General features: G+C 42.1%; 2 protein-coding genes across 2 annotated transcripts in view; both read right to left on the reverse strand.

Annotated features, from left to right (window-relative positions):
• Nucleotides 1–217: 217 nt before the first annotated feature.
• b3galt8 (beta-1,3-galactosyltransferase 8) lies at nucleotides 218–2,597 on the reverse strand. The gene has a single exon (XM_062454864.1). The coding sequence runs from the start codon at nucleotides 2,292–2,294 to the stop codon at nucleotides 1,314–1,316; it is 981 nt and encodes a 326-aa protein (XP_062310848.1). The 5' UTR covers nucleotides 2,295–2,597; the 3' UTR covers nucleotides 218–1,313.
• A 5,422-nt stretch (nucleotides 2,598–8,019) lies between these two features.
• tncb (tenascin Cb) overlaps nucleotides 8,020–16,086 on the reverse strand; it is a 31,059-nt gene continuing 22,992 nt past the window's right edge. The window contains exons 12-23 of the mRNA XM_062454271.1: nucleotides 14,914–15,186; nucleotides 13,498–13,620; nucleotides 13,037–13,180; nucleotides 12,683–12,802; nucleotides 12,030–12,173; nucleotides 11,666–11,796; nucleotides 11,087–11,219; nucleotides 10,765–10,916; nucleotides 10,547–10,643; nucleotides 10,194–10,355; nucleotides 9,843–10,006; nucleotides 8,020–9,693 (exon numbers count right to left, since the gene is read on the reverse strand). Coding sequence (XP_062310255.1) covers nucleotides 9,583–9,693; nucleotides 9,843–10,006; nucleotides 10,194–10,355; nucleotides 10,547–10,643; nucleotides 10,765–10,916; nucleotides 11,087–11,219; nucleotides 11,666–11,796; nucleotides 12,030–12,173; nucleotides 12,683–12,802; nucleotides 13,037–13,180; nucleotides 13,498–13,620; nucleotides 14,914–15,186 — 1,754 coding nt within the window. The 3' untranslated portion in view covers nucleotides 8,020–9,582. The remainder of the gene's footprint in view (nucleotides 9,694–9,842; nucleotides 10,007–10,193; nucleotides 10,356–10,546; nucleotides 10,644–10,764; nucleotides 10,917–11,086; nucleotides 11,220–11,665; nucleotides 11,797–12,029; nucleotides 12,174–12,682; nucleotides 12,803–13,036; nucleotides 13,181–13,497; nucleotides 13,621–14,913; nucleotides 15,187–16,086) is intronic.

Consider the following 16,086-nt stretch of genomic DNA (forward strand, 5'->3'; position numbering starts at 1 on the left):
TCAGCTCCACCCACTCCACAAAAACAAGCCGCCCATTGCTTGCTTTACAATTAGTAAAAAGTTGCAATTACATTGCAATTACATTGCCGTTTAATTGTAGCCTAATCCTGGTATGTAATTTGAATATGAACATAGTTTTGTTGTTTCAAGTTGAAACAAAGCAGTTATTGCAACTCTGTCGTGCTTTTTATGCACCTTAGTTATTGGCAACGGAGACTCAGAAGTACGACCTGTTCTTTATTCAAAACATCAACACCCAGACATGAACATGGTTTTGTTGTTTCAAGGTCTTGAAACAAAACAGTTACTGCAACTCGAGAATAAATAGGCTACAACATTTCATTGTGAGATCAAACTGGCATCGTACGGCCCAGGGATGGGAGGGATGAATATTGCCTAATTTATGCAGACTCAAAAACAAGTAATGAGCACAAAACTCCCACTCATAGTGTGGGAAAAAGGATACAACAGAGGACACAAGAAATATAACAATGAGGGGTGGGGGTTCTCACACAAGAAAACAAGTCATCATAAAGACTTGTACTTCTCTCATTCACTCTGTCAGCTATGGCTGGTCTCACAGTCTGAGTGTCAGCCATCTGTTGAGACCGAGGTGTCTAGTGTTCATGAATCACCAGCCAATTTCTGACCTCACTCACTGGTACTTAGATTGCTGTGAGAGAAGCTTTCAGACAGACACCCTGCAATTACAGAGCATCAAAGGACCCCCCCCCCCCAATCCTCCTAACACACACACACACACTGTACATAGCACAACAAACATTTCATGAGTTACTTAAAAAGTGCTAAATAAACCCTCAATGGCTATGTCCAGACCTGAGTATGATTTTGACATCCAGCCAGACAAGAGAAGTTGATTCTGACAGCAGTCTTTTGCCATGCTCAGTTCTCTTACTTGTCACATACAGTTACAGGAATGAGTGGTTATATTATGCCATCAGCTGTTTATCAAGTGTAACTACACCATGAAAGCATGCTTGATCTAAACATACAGTAGCCTATATAATGACTTGCCAAGCTACAAATGAACAAGAAAACAAAACGCGTGCTTTTCTGAATCTGATATCAAAGTAATGTGTAATTAAGAGGTAGTTTATAATTCATGATTTACTCTGCTTATTTTAAGTATCTTATTAAATGTAAATTTTCCATTCAGCTTATGGTGCAAATATTATTAAAGGCAATAGGAAAATAGCAAAAGAATATAGTCTTGCTACTGTAAACATTCTTGTACATCATGAAGGCATTACGCAAGTGTTTTTCTCAATTCAAGACTACTTATGGATTCAACATCAGCAGGTGAGGTGCCCTTTATGAAAGTCATGCCAAATGTGAAGCAATTCCTGTGGCTTAAAGCCAGTGACAATGACACGTGTGGCATAGGTGCACCTATTATATTCCAAACGACGGATTTCAAACAGGTTCTTCAGGGTCAAGTAGCTTTGAGAGTACACGAGTCGCACACCAGCCACACGTAGACACAAACCCACATAGACATCCTCCAAGGGGATCATCTTAACAAACCTGGAAGCCCAGGATATCTTCCTGGCCAGGTCCATGGAGAAGACATAGCCAGCACCAGAGACATAAGGAGGGAATGTATCCTCTGGGTAGATATCCTCTGATAGATACCACTTACTCTTCTTATTTCTCCGAGGGCGGCCATCAGTAATGACTGACCCTGTGATGAATTCATGTCTAGGAGAGTCCCGCAGCATGTGATTGACAAGGTAGAACACATTGACAAATATGTCTGTATCAACCTTCATGGCGTATGAGGCTGTCTGACAGTGTGTGGCCAGCCAGTTCATGACCATCATGGTTTTGATGGTCAGGTTCTGGTAGCTGTCTAGGAAATCCATTTGAATTATGTCTGCATGATCCTGGCTTTCCTTCCTCAGGCTCGCCTGAATGTTGGACCTGAGGCCTTCCTTGGGCATACCAAGGAAAAACATAGTGAGAATATCCATGTTTGGTATCAAATTCTTTGATCCCCATGTTTTTCTAATAGCATCCCTTGAATCCCTGTCTCCTGGTGCTACAGGAACAATTAGCACCAGGAAGGGGCTTCTTTCCACGCATACATGAGACTGGTTGAACACATAGTGATACGTTTCTGGAGATATTACCCGGTAAAGCTCCTGCGATATGGGATTAAGTGTTGTGGAGTCACGTCTTCTGGAAGGAGTGACTTTGCTCAACAATATCTTTCCAGAGAAGGTGAGGACTACTGCAACGATGAGAAACTTCACTAACCTTAAAGAGTCATTCATTTCAATATATTATATATAAATTCAAAATCTTGAGTGGTTACTTCAATATAATCTTTTTTCTTGCATTGTCCGAATAGTTTTGACGCGGAGAAACCGAGAAAACTGACAATATAAGCTAGATATAGTACTACCGCAGTATCCATGTGACAATTACACGCTAACAGGTCGAACGAGTTATTACTTCCGCAAAACAACAAGAAGAAACATTGTGCAATACACACAAGGTATAATAAAAAAAGGCGAAGGAATATTGTGTGTTCATAAAAAGGACATGTATTTAATTATATTGAATATAGGCCTACTGATAAATTGCAAACAATACCGCCGATACTCAAATATGTTAGTTTTGCCGTCGGCAATTGCAGAGGTGTGGACTCGAGTCACATGACTTTGATGACTTTAGACTCGACTTGACAAAATGTAAAGAGACTTGCAACTCGACTTGCACTTAAACATCAATGACTCGTGACTTCACTTGGACTTGAGCCTTTTGACTTGATAAGACTTGCTCCTTTCCCCAAAACCCAAATATTAAAAAGTATGTTATTAAGGAACGCTCTGTATCTTTCATTGTGTATGTGTGCGTCTCTGTGTGTGTGTGTGTGTGTGTGTGTGTGTACGTGCTGTCGGCACAACATCCAATCAAATTAGATCCGTTGTTTTGAAGCGACAGCATCCATCCAATCAAACTGCAGGTCAACCAATGAAGAGCAACTGTCAAACAACGCGCCAGTTAGGGAAAAAATGATACCAAAGATAGTTTCGTTCTGGTATAAAAACTACGAGGTGGTCAACAAAAAATGAAGTGCAGTCTGCAAAACATGCGGGTCGAAGATTTCAGACGGAGACGCAACAACTTCCAACTTCGTTCGACATTTGAAGTTGCACAAAGAACGGTAGTCCCTCATACAACCCAACTTCACAAATCCCGAAATAAGTTTTACAATACATGACCACTGCTGTAATCTGCTACAGCAGCAACTCTAACGTGATGTTTACCACACACACACACAATACAATTCATATTAACACAATGTTAAGATTGATATTAATAATATGAGTAATAAAGAGTAGTTTCAATACAATTCATTTGTGGCTATAAGGGATTTTCTGACATCGTGCACAAATGACTGACAGACTTTTGGCCAATTTGGTCTTTTGCAAATGCAATGCAGCATAGGGCCCTGACATATAAAAAGCACAACCCTGTTCATTGTTATGTTCATGTATTTGTTACGTTTCTCACATGTACACACACACAGAGACAATGTGAGGTGAGATAAATGAGATGAGATAAATACAGGACAGAAACTGCTGTGGAACTAGTTAAAATGCAAAATACAATGTTAGCACTTTTGTACAAATAATTACAGTTGCACTTGTTTTTTCAAATGTGTTCATTCTGTAAAGGAGTGGTTTAAAATGAAGAATATTCTTTCAAAATATGAGTTAAATGTTAAAAATGACTGGTTAATAGTGCAATGTCAGCACAATTTTTTTTCTGCAATTTCAATTGCACTTATACAAGTTATACTTGTACTTATAATAAATAAATACAGATTTTAAAAGCATACATGATCTGTGTAAATATATTATTACTCTGTGATCAAAAGGACTCGAAAGGACTCGAAACTCAAACTGCAGGACTTGGACTTGACTTGAGACTTGTCAGTCTTGACTTTGGACTTGACTCGGGACTTGAGGGCAAAGACTTGAGACTTACTTGGGACTTGCAAAAAAATGACTTGGTCCCACCTCTGGGCAATTGTAAACTACATTCTTGTTTTTCTTCTTCTTGGAAGTGGGGGAGACTGGGGCTGGTTGTCACACGGGTTGGTTGTCACAGAGCTCATTACAGCCACACTAGGGGGCGCTGTGTAAAATAGTACTAATCAAATGTGTGCCCTCTGTCTGAGCTCATTCATGTTGTCAGTATGGAAATTGGCTATATGCCACGTACTTCCGCTCCACGGTCTCAGCCACCAGGTTCACTTCCGGTCTCTGTCAACGCAACAACAATGGCTGCATTTTTTACCCGCTCCACTCCTGGATCTCCCAACAATGTCACTGACAGATGTGTCGTTGTTATGATCAGTGACCTATGCACTTTTGTAAAGCTCTCTCTTGGAAGTCGCTTTGGATAAAAGCGTCTGCTAAATGCATAAATGTAACTATCCCTCCAACGTCAACAGCTGCAAAGTTCCATAGTCTTCGGGTCTTTTACCAAATGATGGAGTGGAATGGGGGAAGTGAACGTATGGACCAAAAGACTGGGGTTGGCATGTTGTGGATGGGAGATTTATGCCAATAATGACCATCAGGTCATTGGCAGAAGGATGATTGGATGAAGATTGGGCCGATGTATTTGTCATATGAATGGTGTTTCTGCCTATTCAAATTAGAGCATATTCAATAAGTGTGGAGCTCATGTGCATATTCAAATTACTTTCAAAATAAACTTTTCATTTATACTTTTTCTATGTTAAGTTTTATTGTGGTAGGAGTAAAGGAAAAAATTAAGCCTATTTGGGTGTATTTTGGGCATATTCGATTAGTGTATAGCTCATTTGCATATTAACATTCATTTTTAAAGAAACTTGTAATGCAAAATGTTGTACTTGTCATGGGTAGTTTCATTGTGTAAAGTTTCATTTTGATAGGAGTAAAGGAAAAAAATAGCCCCATTGGGGTGTAATGTTGCCTGGCCTTATTGGCACTCGTATTGATGAGAATTTAACATATTTCCTCAACTAGGATTTCTTAGGACTTTTAGTATGTTGTTCTGGACACCTCATAGAAATGATCTAAGCTGAAAAAAAAATGTTTTACAATTAGTCTGTTGTAAAACGCTACTTTGCCTGGACTAATAGTAACAAAGTTACATAGCTAGTTATAACAGTTACACAGAAAGAGACACAATATGACAACGAAGTCCAAGTGGACTCAAAAAACGCAGTGTTCGGCAATCAACTGCAACAACTACCAATGTGACAGTATTTATGCCTTTCATCACTTTCCCAAAGACCCTGACAGGTAAATTTTGTCGGTAGCGTAATCGACAAAGGATTATGCACCTGCTAACTTTAACGTTTTTTTTTTTGTCTAGTAGTAGGCTAGTGAACTTAATTCCTTCTAGGAACTGCAGGTCCTAGCCATAGAAACCAGAATAATGATTTATATGGATATGACAGTAAATTAAAATGAGCTTCTTAAATTAATTTGCTGAATTCATATATTTCATTGATAACTTATTTGTGTATACTGTAGGCTAACGTTGTAATGTGTACTGTAAAGCTAGCGTACCTCCTGGGAAACGGTCTAACGTTAGGCTATTATAACGTTATATAAACTCATCACTTTATTCTTACCTGTCACACTTAGCCTAATGTAGAGAGTAATATAATTTATAAAATGCTTGAACTTCTCTGTCAATATAAGTTCTTTGCATCACCAAGCGCTGCAGATGTGTACGGAAATTAGAAGCGGAAACGATTACATCTGTTTTCCGGTTCGAACGCTGGGCGCTCCGCATAACCCCTATTCTAGACTTGCATGTACAGTAAGTAATGTCACAATAAATTATGTATTTAAACTCAAGCTTGTGTTGTGTGTTGCTGTATTCAATGCCACAGCCTAAACTTTATGTCAAAAGAAACGTTTTTAATTTCTGGTGCATTCAAACAATCCCCTCAGTGAAGTTTGGCTAGCAACAGCAGCTAGGCTAGCTTGCTCGTAGCACAATTCAACTTCTCCACGCAGGGCTCTAGACTGAGACCAAAAAGTCGCGTTTGAGGGCATATTTTCAGTTAGCAGATGGTACCGTTTGAATCGCGATTCCATCTGAAAAATACTGCCGGTGACAACGTTGTTAGAATAGCTTGTCTCAAAGGGGGTTCAGCTTGTTTCATATTAAATGGACCCATCTGCAACCGACGCAAGCAAGCACATCCTACAAATTGTACCCTCTCTAGTTTTTGTTACATTTTGTTTAGATAAGGGGGAGGGGGGGCCTCCCCTGCCTCCACATACACCACCAGATGCCACTGTAGAGCAGAGTAATTACACCGCGAATACGGACGTTTATCATCATTATTATTTTGTATTATTATTAAGAGGCCCCTGATTGGTCGAGGCCCCGGGCTTAAGCCCAGGTAAGCCCGTGCATTAAGGCGCCACTGGGTATGGGGGTTGGTTGTCACAGTTTAAATATACAGCAAATGTTTACTCCTCGACAGGTCTGCACTCGCCTTTGTAAACTTTTGTTTGTAATTTGTTAAAAAAAATCGAAAACAAAGCGTTTGCTGACCTGTCGAGGAGTAAACATTTGGTTTCTTATATACTACAACAATACGTGGGAAGATCACAAATCAAACACGTTGAATCTGGAGCAGATGCCATTTGTCAGAGCTATCAGCTGCACTTACATTTACATTTAGTCATTTAGCAGACGCTCTTATCCAGAGCGACTTACAGTAAGTACAGGGACATTCCCCCGAGGCAAGTAGGGTGAAGTGTCTTGCCCAAGGACACAACGTCAGTTGGCATGACCGGGAATCGAACTGGCAACCTTCGGATTACTAGCCCGACTCCCTCACCGCTCAGCCACCTGACTCGCACTTGCACTGGTGACGTCACTACATCTCCAAGGCAACATCAACAACATCAATTTGTCTTCTGTCTGCTTCAGATACTTCTATAAAACGGGAAGCGATTGTGGGGCGTTTGCGGACCTGTGCAAAAAACATATTTGGTTGTTTTAGGGGTTTTTTAGGCAATTTAGGCTACTTTGTTGCCGAGCAGATGCCACGTTGTTAAGGTCAATGGCTACATCTCCAAGGCAACCGCTTGTTGCTAGGTCCGTAAAAACGTTTATTTACCTCTGCGAACTTTCAGGAGGTATATAAACGGATTTATTAACTTTTGAGAACGTCTTCTGGACCAATAGGAACAGCGTATTGGTCCAATTATTACAATAGTATATAAGAAACAGAAATGTTTGTTAACATTTAACATGTTTTTTATTGTATTACTGGGAAGAGGCCCCGGGGAAGACCCAGGACACGCTGGAGGGACTATGTCTCTCGGCTGGCCTGGGAACGCCTCGGGGTCCCCCAGGAAGAGCTGGTGGAAGTGGCCAGGGAGAGGAAAGTCTGGGCCTCCCTGCTTAGGTTGCTGCCCCCGCGACCCGACCCCCGGACAAGCGGAAGATGATGGATGGATGGATTTATTGTATTATGTATATTTTTATTATGTTTTGCTTTATTGAAAGCCTTAATATTTCTATGCCTGCCTCTTTCTGTGGATAAATAAGCATGTAATAAACACAAGGGGATTTAAACAAATATGGCAGAAACTGTATTGGTTGACACATTACATCTTGTTTTAAGAACATTTGTAATTGTTTGGTATCTCTAGGTTAAGAAAAAAACAATTTCTTGTTGACATTGACAGTGACAACCAACCCCACCCCCACTTTCTCACTTTTTTATCAACATATGTCGATAAAAGTTATATTAATTCACACCCAAGACCTTAAGCTTTGGACCAATAATGAAATTCGGCTTCTATAGTTTACTGGTGCTGAGAAATACTGGCGAGAGTAAAATGTGTGACAAGCAGCCCCGGTCTCCCCCGTAGCGTACCTCATTATCCTACAACACACGTAAAGAAAAACAAAATTAAGGCCAGGATTTTACAGCATAAAATATGACATTGTAAACCGCAATTTTAACAAATTTGTTTTTATTGTAATACCGGTTACAGAGAAACACCTGTAGTTCACGCAGTTATAAACATACACAAATAATCGAAAACAAACCAAAAATCATTAATTTACACAGGTATTCCATAGGGGTCAGTGGTTTAGTCTTCTGTCTAAACAGATGGAGTGGGAGGACAAACAACTTCTCTACTTTTGGTCTGCCCAAAGTGTTTCTTAACCCTTGTGTTATCTTCGGGTCATTCTGACCCATCAGTCATTGTGACCCACTGTCGTATTGCGACAAATTTACCTCATACAAAAACAAAGTGAAGCATTTTCTTTTAACTGTCGGGCTGTCTCAGACCCCTCACATTGCAATGGTTAAAAGAAAATTATTTTTATTTGTTTTTGTATTGGGTGAAATTGGGTAAACACAACGATGGTTCGTTGTGAACCTTTGGGTCATGTGACCCGAAGGCAGCACGAGGGTTAACAAAACATAACTACTGTATGTCAACAAGAATGGAAAATCTTGAACATCCATCACTTGTTTTCATTGAACTTAAATCAATATTCCATTCTGACTTTCCATATATGTATTCACATTTTGCAAAAATGTAAGCATCCATTTCTTAATATATTGAATAATAGGTCCTGCCTTGGAATTTCTAAAGGAAGTCAAACAAAGAAGAAAAGTAACTTTTTTCCTATCTGTCCTGGGTCTAAATGCATGGTAACTTTAAAGTAGCCCAGGTACACAGTACATGTGTGAGACAATTGCACAGTGCCTTCAGGGCCCACACAATCCATGGAAACTTCATAATTGTGTGCACAGAATGCAGCAAATGATTTCCCTAATGTGTATTTTGTTCATGCCCATATATAATGTCAGATGACATTTTTGATCTGCTATAGGGACTAGGAGGTGAAACAGTGAGAAGGAAAGAGGGGAGATGGAATGAGGATGTCGCACAAGGGCAAATAAATGACACTAGAGACTCTTCACATAACATATACGTCTGAATAAGAGGATGCTGAAGAGGAAAATATCATTTTCTTTTATACTAGTATATTTGAATTAAAATGATTGTGTGTGCTCAAAGCAAAGTATTCCTTTAAAGAAAATCATTTGTATAATCCAGTTTAGAGGTTACTTGTATTAGTGAAGAGGCCCTGACACTAGACAAGACTACATGTAAACAGCGTGCCCTCTCTGCAATGACCCTATGGATGACTGTGGCCGGATGGGACAAACTGTCTTTGGTGTATGTTGAATCCATGTGTGGGCTCGGTTTGTGGCATTTAAGTCCATGTATCCACATCAGATTTGGCATAGACAGTACTTCTACTGCACACAACCAGGAAGGAGCGGGACTGTGGGGTTTGTAGTTTAGCATTTAGTTTTTGTAGTGTATTTGTGCTTTTATCAGTGAGTGAGCAGGTGGAGGGGTGTAGGTAGAGAAGACAGGGCCCTTGGCAGTGACTTTGGTAGCTGCAGGGTGTGGGGGTGGATTCAGCAGGGGCAGAGGACATAGGTGGGGGTCATGGAGGTGGGAGGGAGGGGTGAAGTGGACAGGACCAGGTGGTTCATGATCGTTTCCTCCTTCCCTCAAAGTTTCTGAAGTTGGACGGCCTGATTTTCATCTCGGCAAACTCAATTGAATGCTCATGGCCTTTCCAGTGGAACCAGTTCACACCCTGGGAATAAGAAAAGTTATTACAGAATAAAATCAATACATAGTAACCAAAATTCATAAATGTTCAAGGATCGTAGTTTTTTTAAATATCGCTCTCAAGTCTTAATATGCATGCAGCAGTGCTTGTATAGGATTTTTATTTGAACTTACCTTGCTGTGACTATTGTCTCCATATCGTCCCATAAGATTGACGCGATGACAGTTCTTATACCAGAAGGCACCCTTGTAGGACAGGGCACAGTTGGTAACAGCGATGTCATTATCATGGTCATAGGTTGAGAACGGACGGCCATGGTGGTACGTCATAGAATCACCTGCAGGGGTAGACAGAGAGAAGCATCGAGAGGGTAAAGAGAAAGAGATACTTTACTTACAGATACTAAATGCTTGAAATTGTCAACAAGCATTTCCATAATTCAATTAACAACTGGAAGCAAACTTTTTTACTCCACTTTTGAACCTTGCTGTGTTCACTGTACAATGCTGGGGAACCGGGCTTACCAGCAGTACCACTGTAGCCTCCAACGTGCACCTTGTAGCGTGTGCGGGGTTCAGAGATGGAGAACTTGTCATACTGGGCGTACGCCAGCTCTCCCTTGTCCCTGAGATCCACACGCAACTCATATTGACCACCTGCTGTAATCTTGTGCAGGTTGGACAGACCTGGACATAAATTGTGGCAAATTGTTAAACGTGTAAACAATGACTAAAATGTTCTAGTAAATGTACTGTAGTCATTCATAAAGTACAGTTGGGGCAGAAGCACCATTCTGGGATTGAATAAACAGTTTCTGCATGTGGAGAAACTGTTTTCTCTGATATTTGCACGTTTTGGAATATTTGTCAGAATTTACCAAGCCAGAATTCGTCATTCATGTCGCCGAAGCCTGAAGTGTAGTTCTTCCAGTTACGGAAAAACTCAAGTTTTCCACTCTGACGCCTCACAAACACCTGGCAAAGTAAACTATGTTAGTCATTCATTACAAATGTCAATTCAGAACTATTACCGTTATGAAAATTATATACCAAAGAGCTTTGGAAGTTTAGCTCTTGACATTAGCAACTGACTTACTATCCATCCACCTCCATCGGTGGTCATGTCACAGTAGACCTGTATGGGCTGGCCCTCATCTCCTCCCAGGTAGATAGTGTACAGACCTGAGACAGTGTCCCCATTCAGCAAGGCCTGGGAGCAGTCCCTGGGGTGTCTGTACAGCACACCAACTACGGGCAAACACACGCGCGCGCACACACAAAAACAAACAAAAACAAACATGCACGCAAACACACACAGGATTAGTTAAGGAGCAACAGCATCTGCTTGACTAAGAGGAGATGAGTAGAGATCGTCCCAGTAGGGGGTTGATAGGAGGACTGGGCTCTGCTGGACTCACTGGTGGTGAACACAGTGCTGACGAGGCGGCTCCTCTTGGGCCCGGCGATGGCCTGCAGGCGAACTGTGTACTCGGTGGAGGCGTGCAGCTGGGCCATGTTGTACGAGGTGGCTGTTGGGCTCAAGACCACCTCCTAGCAGAGTAGAGTAAAGGAAAGTAGAGTAGAGTAGGATTGAGTAAAGAGGAGTAAAGTAGAAAATGCACTGTTAAAATGGCAGTAACACTTTCTAGACAGGTCAGTAAGAATATACAAAATACATCGATAAATAAATCGGTCAATACAGGAAATAAAAAATATTAAACAAATGTACAAAAATACTGAAACATGTTTTTGAAAGTGTTAATTTAACAACAGTGTCCATTTTGATCGTTAAGTGTTTATTTACTCTTATGAGATGGAGCCATACAAACACTCCTGGGGTTGAACTCTTCAAAATGTGTGTCTGCTGCAGATTCAGCAGTACATACTGGTCGAAAAACAAGTGGAAGATCCCAACAATACCATTCTACTGTATATTCGGACCTTGATTCCTCCTCTACCCCTTCACGGTCAACCCCTGACCCCTCTGACACTCTCACCCTGACAGTGCCGTCGACGGACTCAAAGCTGAGGATGTAGCCTGTGATGTCGGCCCGTGGGGCCCTCCAGCTCAGCATGGCGCTCTCCGTCTGGACGTTGCTGGCTGCCAGGTCCTGGGGGGCGTCCACATCTGGAGCAGAGCAAGCAGACGGGGGTCAGAGGGAGGTCAGGAGGCAGCCAGCAGAGAAGATACACCAACAAGGGCTTTTGAGAGTTGGGGTTGAATTGTCTTTAGTAGTTAGGCATTATTTCATAATAATGTATTATCACATTGAATTATGAATGTGTTTTTTTATTTGATACTAGCATCTTTCTTATGCTGAGTGAGCGTTCTTGTTAATGTTGACACCAGCCCACACTCACCAGTGGTGAACTCAGTTGTGGTAGCAGCACTCTTGGCAGCATCCCTGACTGCATATACCCTGACTGTGTAGTGTGTGGCAGGGGTGAGGGAGCTCATCTCAAACTCCACAATGTTGCCCGACACTCTCTCCATCACTGGGGCCCCTGCAAAATGCAAGCACACACATACACAGACACACACACACACAGACACACACAGCAGGCATAGATCAGCATGCTCAAGATAAGCAGATTACATCAATCTGTAGACTTACTCACAGCAGATTTACCCCCACCCTCGAAAAACATGGAGTGAACGTGAACACACGCAATGTTATACATAATGTCTTCCCTCTTATAATCCTTCATCGCGTTCAGTCAAACCAGATGGAAGAGCTGCCACTCATTCCTCTGTGTGTAAGTCTGTGTCACTATCCCATGCATGGATGTATTTGTATGTGTGTACGGATCCATTTGAATGCTTGAATGTTCCCGCACTGTCAAATATGATGAGTTAAGTTTATTCAACTGGTTTGATAAAATGTATTGCCTACAACTTTGCGAGTTGAAGAACTGGATCAATTGAGTAAACTGCACCTTCAACTTATCAGGTTTTACAGTGTGTGTGTGTGTGGGGGGGGGGGGGGGTGGATGTGTGTGTCTTGTAACCTTACCAGTGTCTGCGCTGTAGGAGATGACGTAGCCATCTACAGTAGCAATGGCAGGTTGCCATAGAAGCAGAGCCTCACTGTCTGTGATGTTGACTGCCGTCAGGCCACGAGGCTTGTCCAGAGCTGTAAAACAGAACCACGTCAAACAGCATCCGACAATCATGACTGTTGAATGCTGTTGTAAAGAGGCAAAAGCATCCATACTTGCACAGGCGTTAAACCTCTGAACAATCAGCCTCAATAGCCAGCATGGTAAACGTTGAATGATTGGAAACTAAGCTCATTGTCACAGTCATGAGATACAAGATAAGATAATAGGGTGCGTGTTGTGTGTTGGTGTGAGACTCGCAGTCTCACCTGTGGTGACACTGTCTGAGGCTGGCTGGCTCTCCTTTTGACCCTTGACAGCAATGACGGTGACCTGGTACGTGACACCTGGGATCAGGTTGGGCAGGACTGTCTGGGAATCGGCTCCATCCACCGTCAGAGTCTTTGGACTTCCTGAACAAACACACACACAATAAAAAATACACATGTGATGTCACATTCAGTTTGATCAGAATATCACAATTAATGTTTTGAATCAGTTGAAGTAATCTGCAGACTAAATGCAGGGATCACTTTCACCCTGGACTTTACATCGAGTTCTGCACTTTTGCCACCAGGGGGCAGACTGAGACTAGCAAAGTGAACTAGCATTGCGTTGAACAGATTTACCCAGAAGATATCTACCTATATGAAAATAAAACATATTAATTTGTAATAAATCAGTGTTCTGGTGGAATAACCAGCCGGTCTAGGAAATGACTGGCACTCACCTCCCTGAATGGGCACATAGGTGACACGGTAGTTGTCTACTCGGGCTCTGGGCACTGTCCAGTGAACTGTGGCAGAGGTATCAGTGACATCCGAGAAACGGATGCCCTTTGGAGAGCCAAGGCCTGGCACAGAATAGCAAACAGATACAGTTGACAACAAACAGGTAGAGAATCTGTGATTGAAGCTTTATCAGGAAGTAAGACACAGAATACAATAATATGCTAAAGTTACTTATGCAAAATACTTTTTTTCTTCTTTAAACGAGCATCAATGTGAAGCTTTTTTAAAGACCATCAGGCAAAACATGAATTGGACAAGAATGGACAAATGTTATTTTAGTGACATCAACAAAACCCATTTGGTTAGAGAATGAAGAGGGAGACAGGCTGAAACTAAAAGTCTGGAGGAGTCCAGGACCTCCGTCGACTGTCACCAACACTGAGCCACAGTATCTTGCGTGACAGACCCAGGGAGATTAACTTGCCCCCATTCCAGGCACACAAAAGTGAAACATGCGCCATCGAACCCAAGAGTAAAGCCATACCCCCCCTGGGGGGAAAACAGGGGGGCGGCCACAGACACCAATTAATTTCACAGGCAGACAAGTCTCGCTTTTGAAAAGAAGAGAGACACTCAAGGGCTGGATAGCCAAAGACAACATTGAATAGGTGAGCACCGGATAGCGACAAACTGGGAAAATAACAAAATGAAGAGTTGAATAAATCTCCTGAGCGGCTCTCTCTGGACAGCCTTGAAGGGCATTACCATCCCAATCTGAGTGTTTGTTTATGCAGACAGAGAAAGCGTGTTGTCAGATACTGGCGTTGGTTTTAGATGAGATGGCTTGCTGACTGTATCCACTGGAGCCATTCAGGAGGGCTGACACACGGGACAATGACAGGACACAGAGAAGACAGGACCATGATGAGACACATACCCCGACGGAGAGGGAGGGAGAGAAGAGGGGGAGAGAGAGGCGAGAGAGAGAGAGAGAGAGAGAGAGAGAGAGAGAGAGAGGAGGAGAGATCACGCACATCTGCTGACAAGAGGCACGCAAGGCAAGCAGGGTGGTTCTTAATCACATTCATGACAAACCAGGGACCCTCCATTTAAAGGGCTTAATTAAACTTAATTCCGAAAGATAATCCTTTTGATTTGACCAGATGGCTGCCTTCAGTGCCTTAGACAATATCGTCACAATGTGGTTATTGGGTTAGTGAACAACAAGAGCTGCAATGTTGCAGATAATCGTTGGTAGTTAGAAGACTGACACAAATTTCATGCTGTTAACACTTTGAAAAAGTAGAAAACACAACACAGATCTACAAAATTGAAGTAATTCATAAAAATGTCTGGTTTTAACCAGATAGGCCACGGTGGCCTGTGAGACATTACCCAACTGCAATACCATATACCTGTTCTTGCCAACTCCGACACAGTTTTGGAGCGTCGTTCCAAAATGAGCCCAGAGATCTCAACTTGGTATTCGGTATCCTCAGAGAGCTCGGTAATAACCGTGCTTCTCTCCTCGCCCGCTATGACAACCTCCTGTACTTGAGCGAGGTTGGCTGAGTCCCGGACCATGAGGACAAATGTATCAAAGACATCTTCTTCTGCAGCCCAGGTCAGCCTAAAGCTCTCTGGTGTGATGTCGGAGACTAGAAGTTCTTCCACCTCTGGTTCAGCCTCTGGGTGACAGGGGAACATATGGTTTTCCTGCTCTGTGGAGCTCAAGAGCACTTGGAAGATTTTGATCAAGATTACAGAAGACATGGAGGAGACCACTAGAGTATGTCAAGCCCTATCAAACAAGACGAACGACTCAATAACTCATTCTAAGGAAAGAGATTAGTTTCAAGAAATGGTATATATATATGTTAGTAATGTTGCACAGCTGATAGATAACACTTTTTGATCCTCACACTGGGAAATTTGGGCTGTTGAATGTGTCAGCTAAAAATTGCTTGTGTGGATGTTAAATAGAAGTAAACCGTTCATAACATTAAAGAGTATTCATTTATCACTTATAACCAATGCCAACCAGAGCAAATTCATCATGAGCCTTGAGCTTTTAGTATACCAATGGCAGTTATGTAACTGGATTTAATATAGATCATGTTGACTTCAACTGAGAGTCTCTTAATTGATTCAATTGCAGAGTGCAGGGATGAGTCTGTGTGCATGGTACATGTGATGTTCCTGTTAAAGCTGCCCATGTTATGCAGTCATTACCAGCAGCTAATAATGGCTGGGGAGGAAGAAGAGGAGGAGGATAGTTTCAGACAGCAGGAGCCTACAGCTGCTGGAGGAAGTGCACTGCTGCAGAGGATGTGTCTGAACTCCTCGCGCACCACATGGCAGCCAATTAGCTACACACACTTAATGGAGAACATCCATGCAGAAGAAGAGATGGACTAGAGTGCTTTTAAAAGTAGCTGATAAAGAGATGTACCCTATTAGTGGGCTCTTTCAGCACAGCCGGAGTAAGCCTAAAGACAAAACAAATTAAAACACTACACCCAACGTGGAAAAAGGTCAAAAGGTTCTGAACTTGGGCGAAGTTCTTTTATTTGGGGATTTGGGGTGGC

This window comes from Osmerus eperlanus, chromosome 28, assembly GCF_963692335.1.
Source record: "Osmerus eperlanus chromosome 28, fOsmEpe2.1, whole genome shotgun sequence".
Lineage (NCBI taxonomy): Eukaryota > Metazoa > Chordata > Actinopteri > Osmeriformes > Osmeridae > Osmerus > Osmerus eperlanus.

What these genes read in the sequence shown, in the direction of transcription:
- b3galt8 (XM_062454864.1), bottom strand. Translation starts at nt 2,294, where the DNA reads ATGAATGACTCTTTAAGGTTAGTGAAGTTTCTCATCGTTGCAGTAGTC.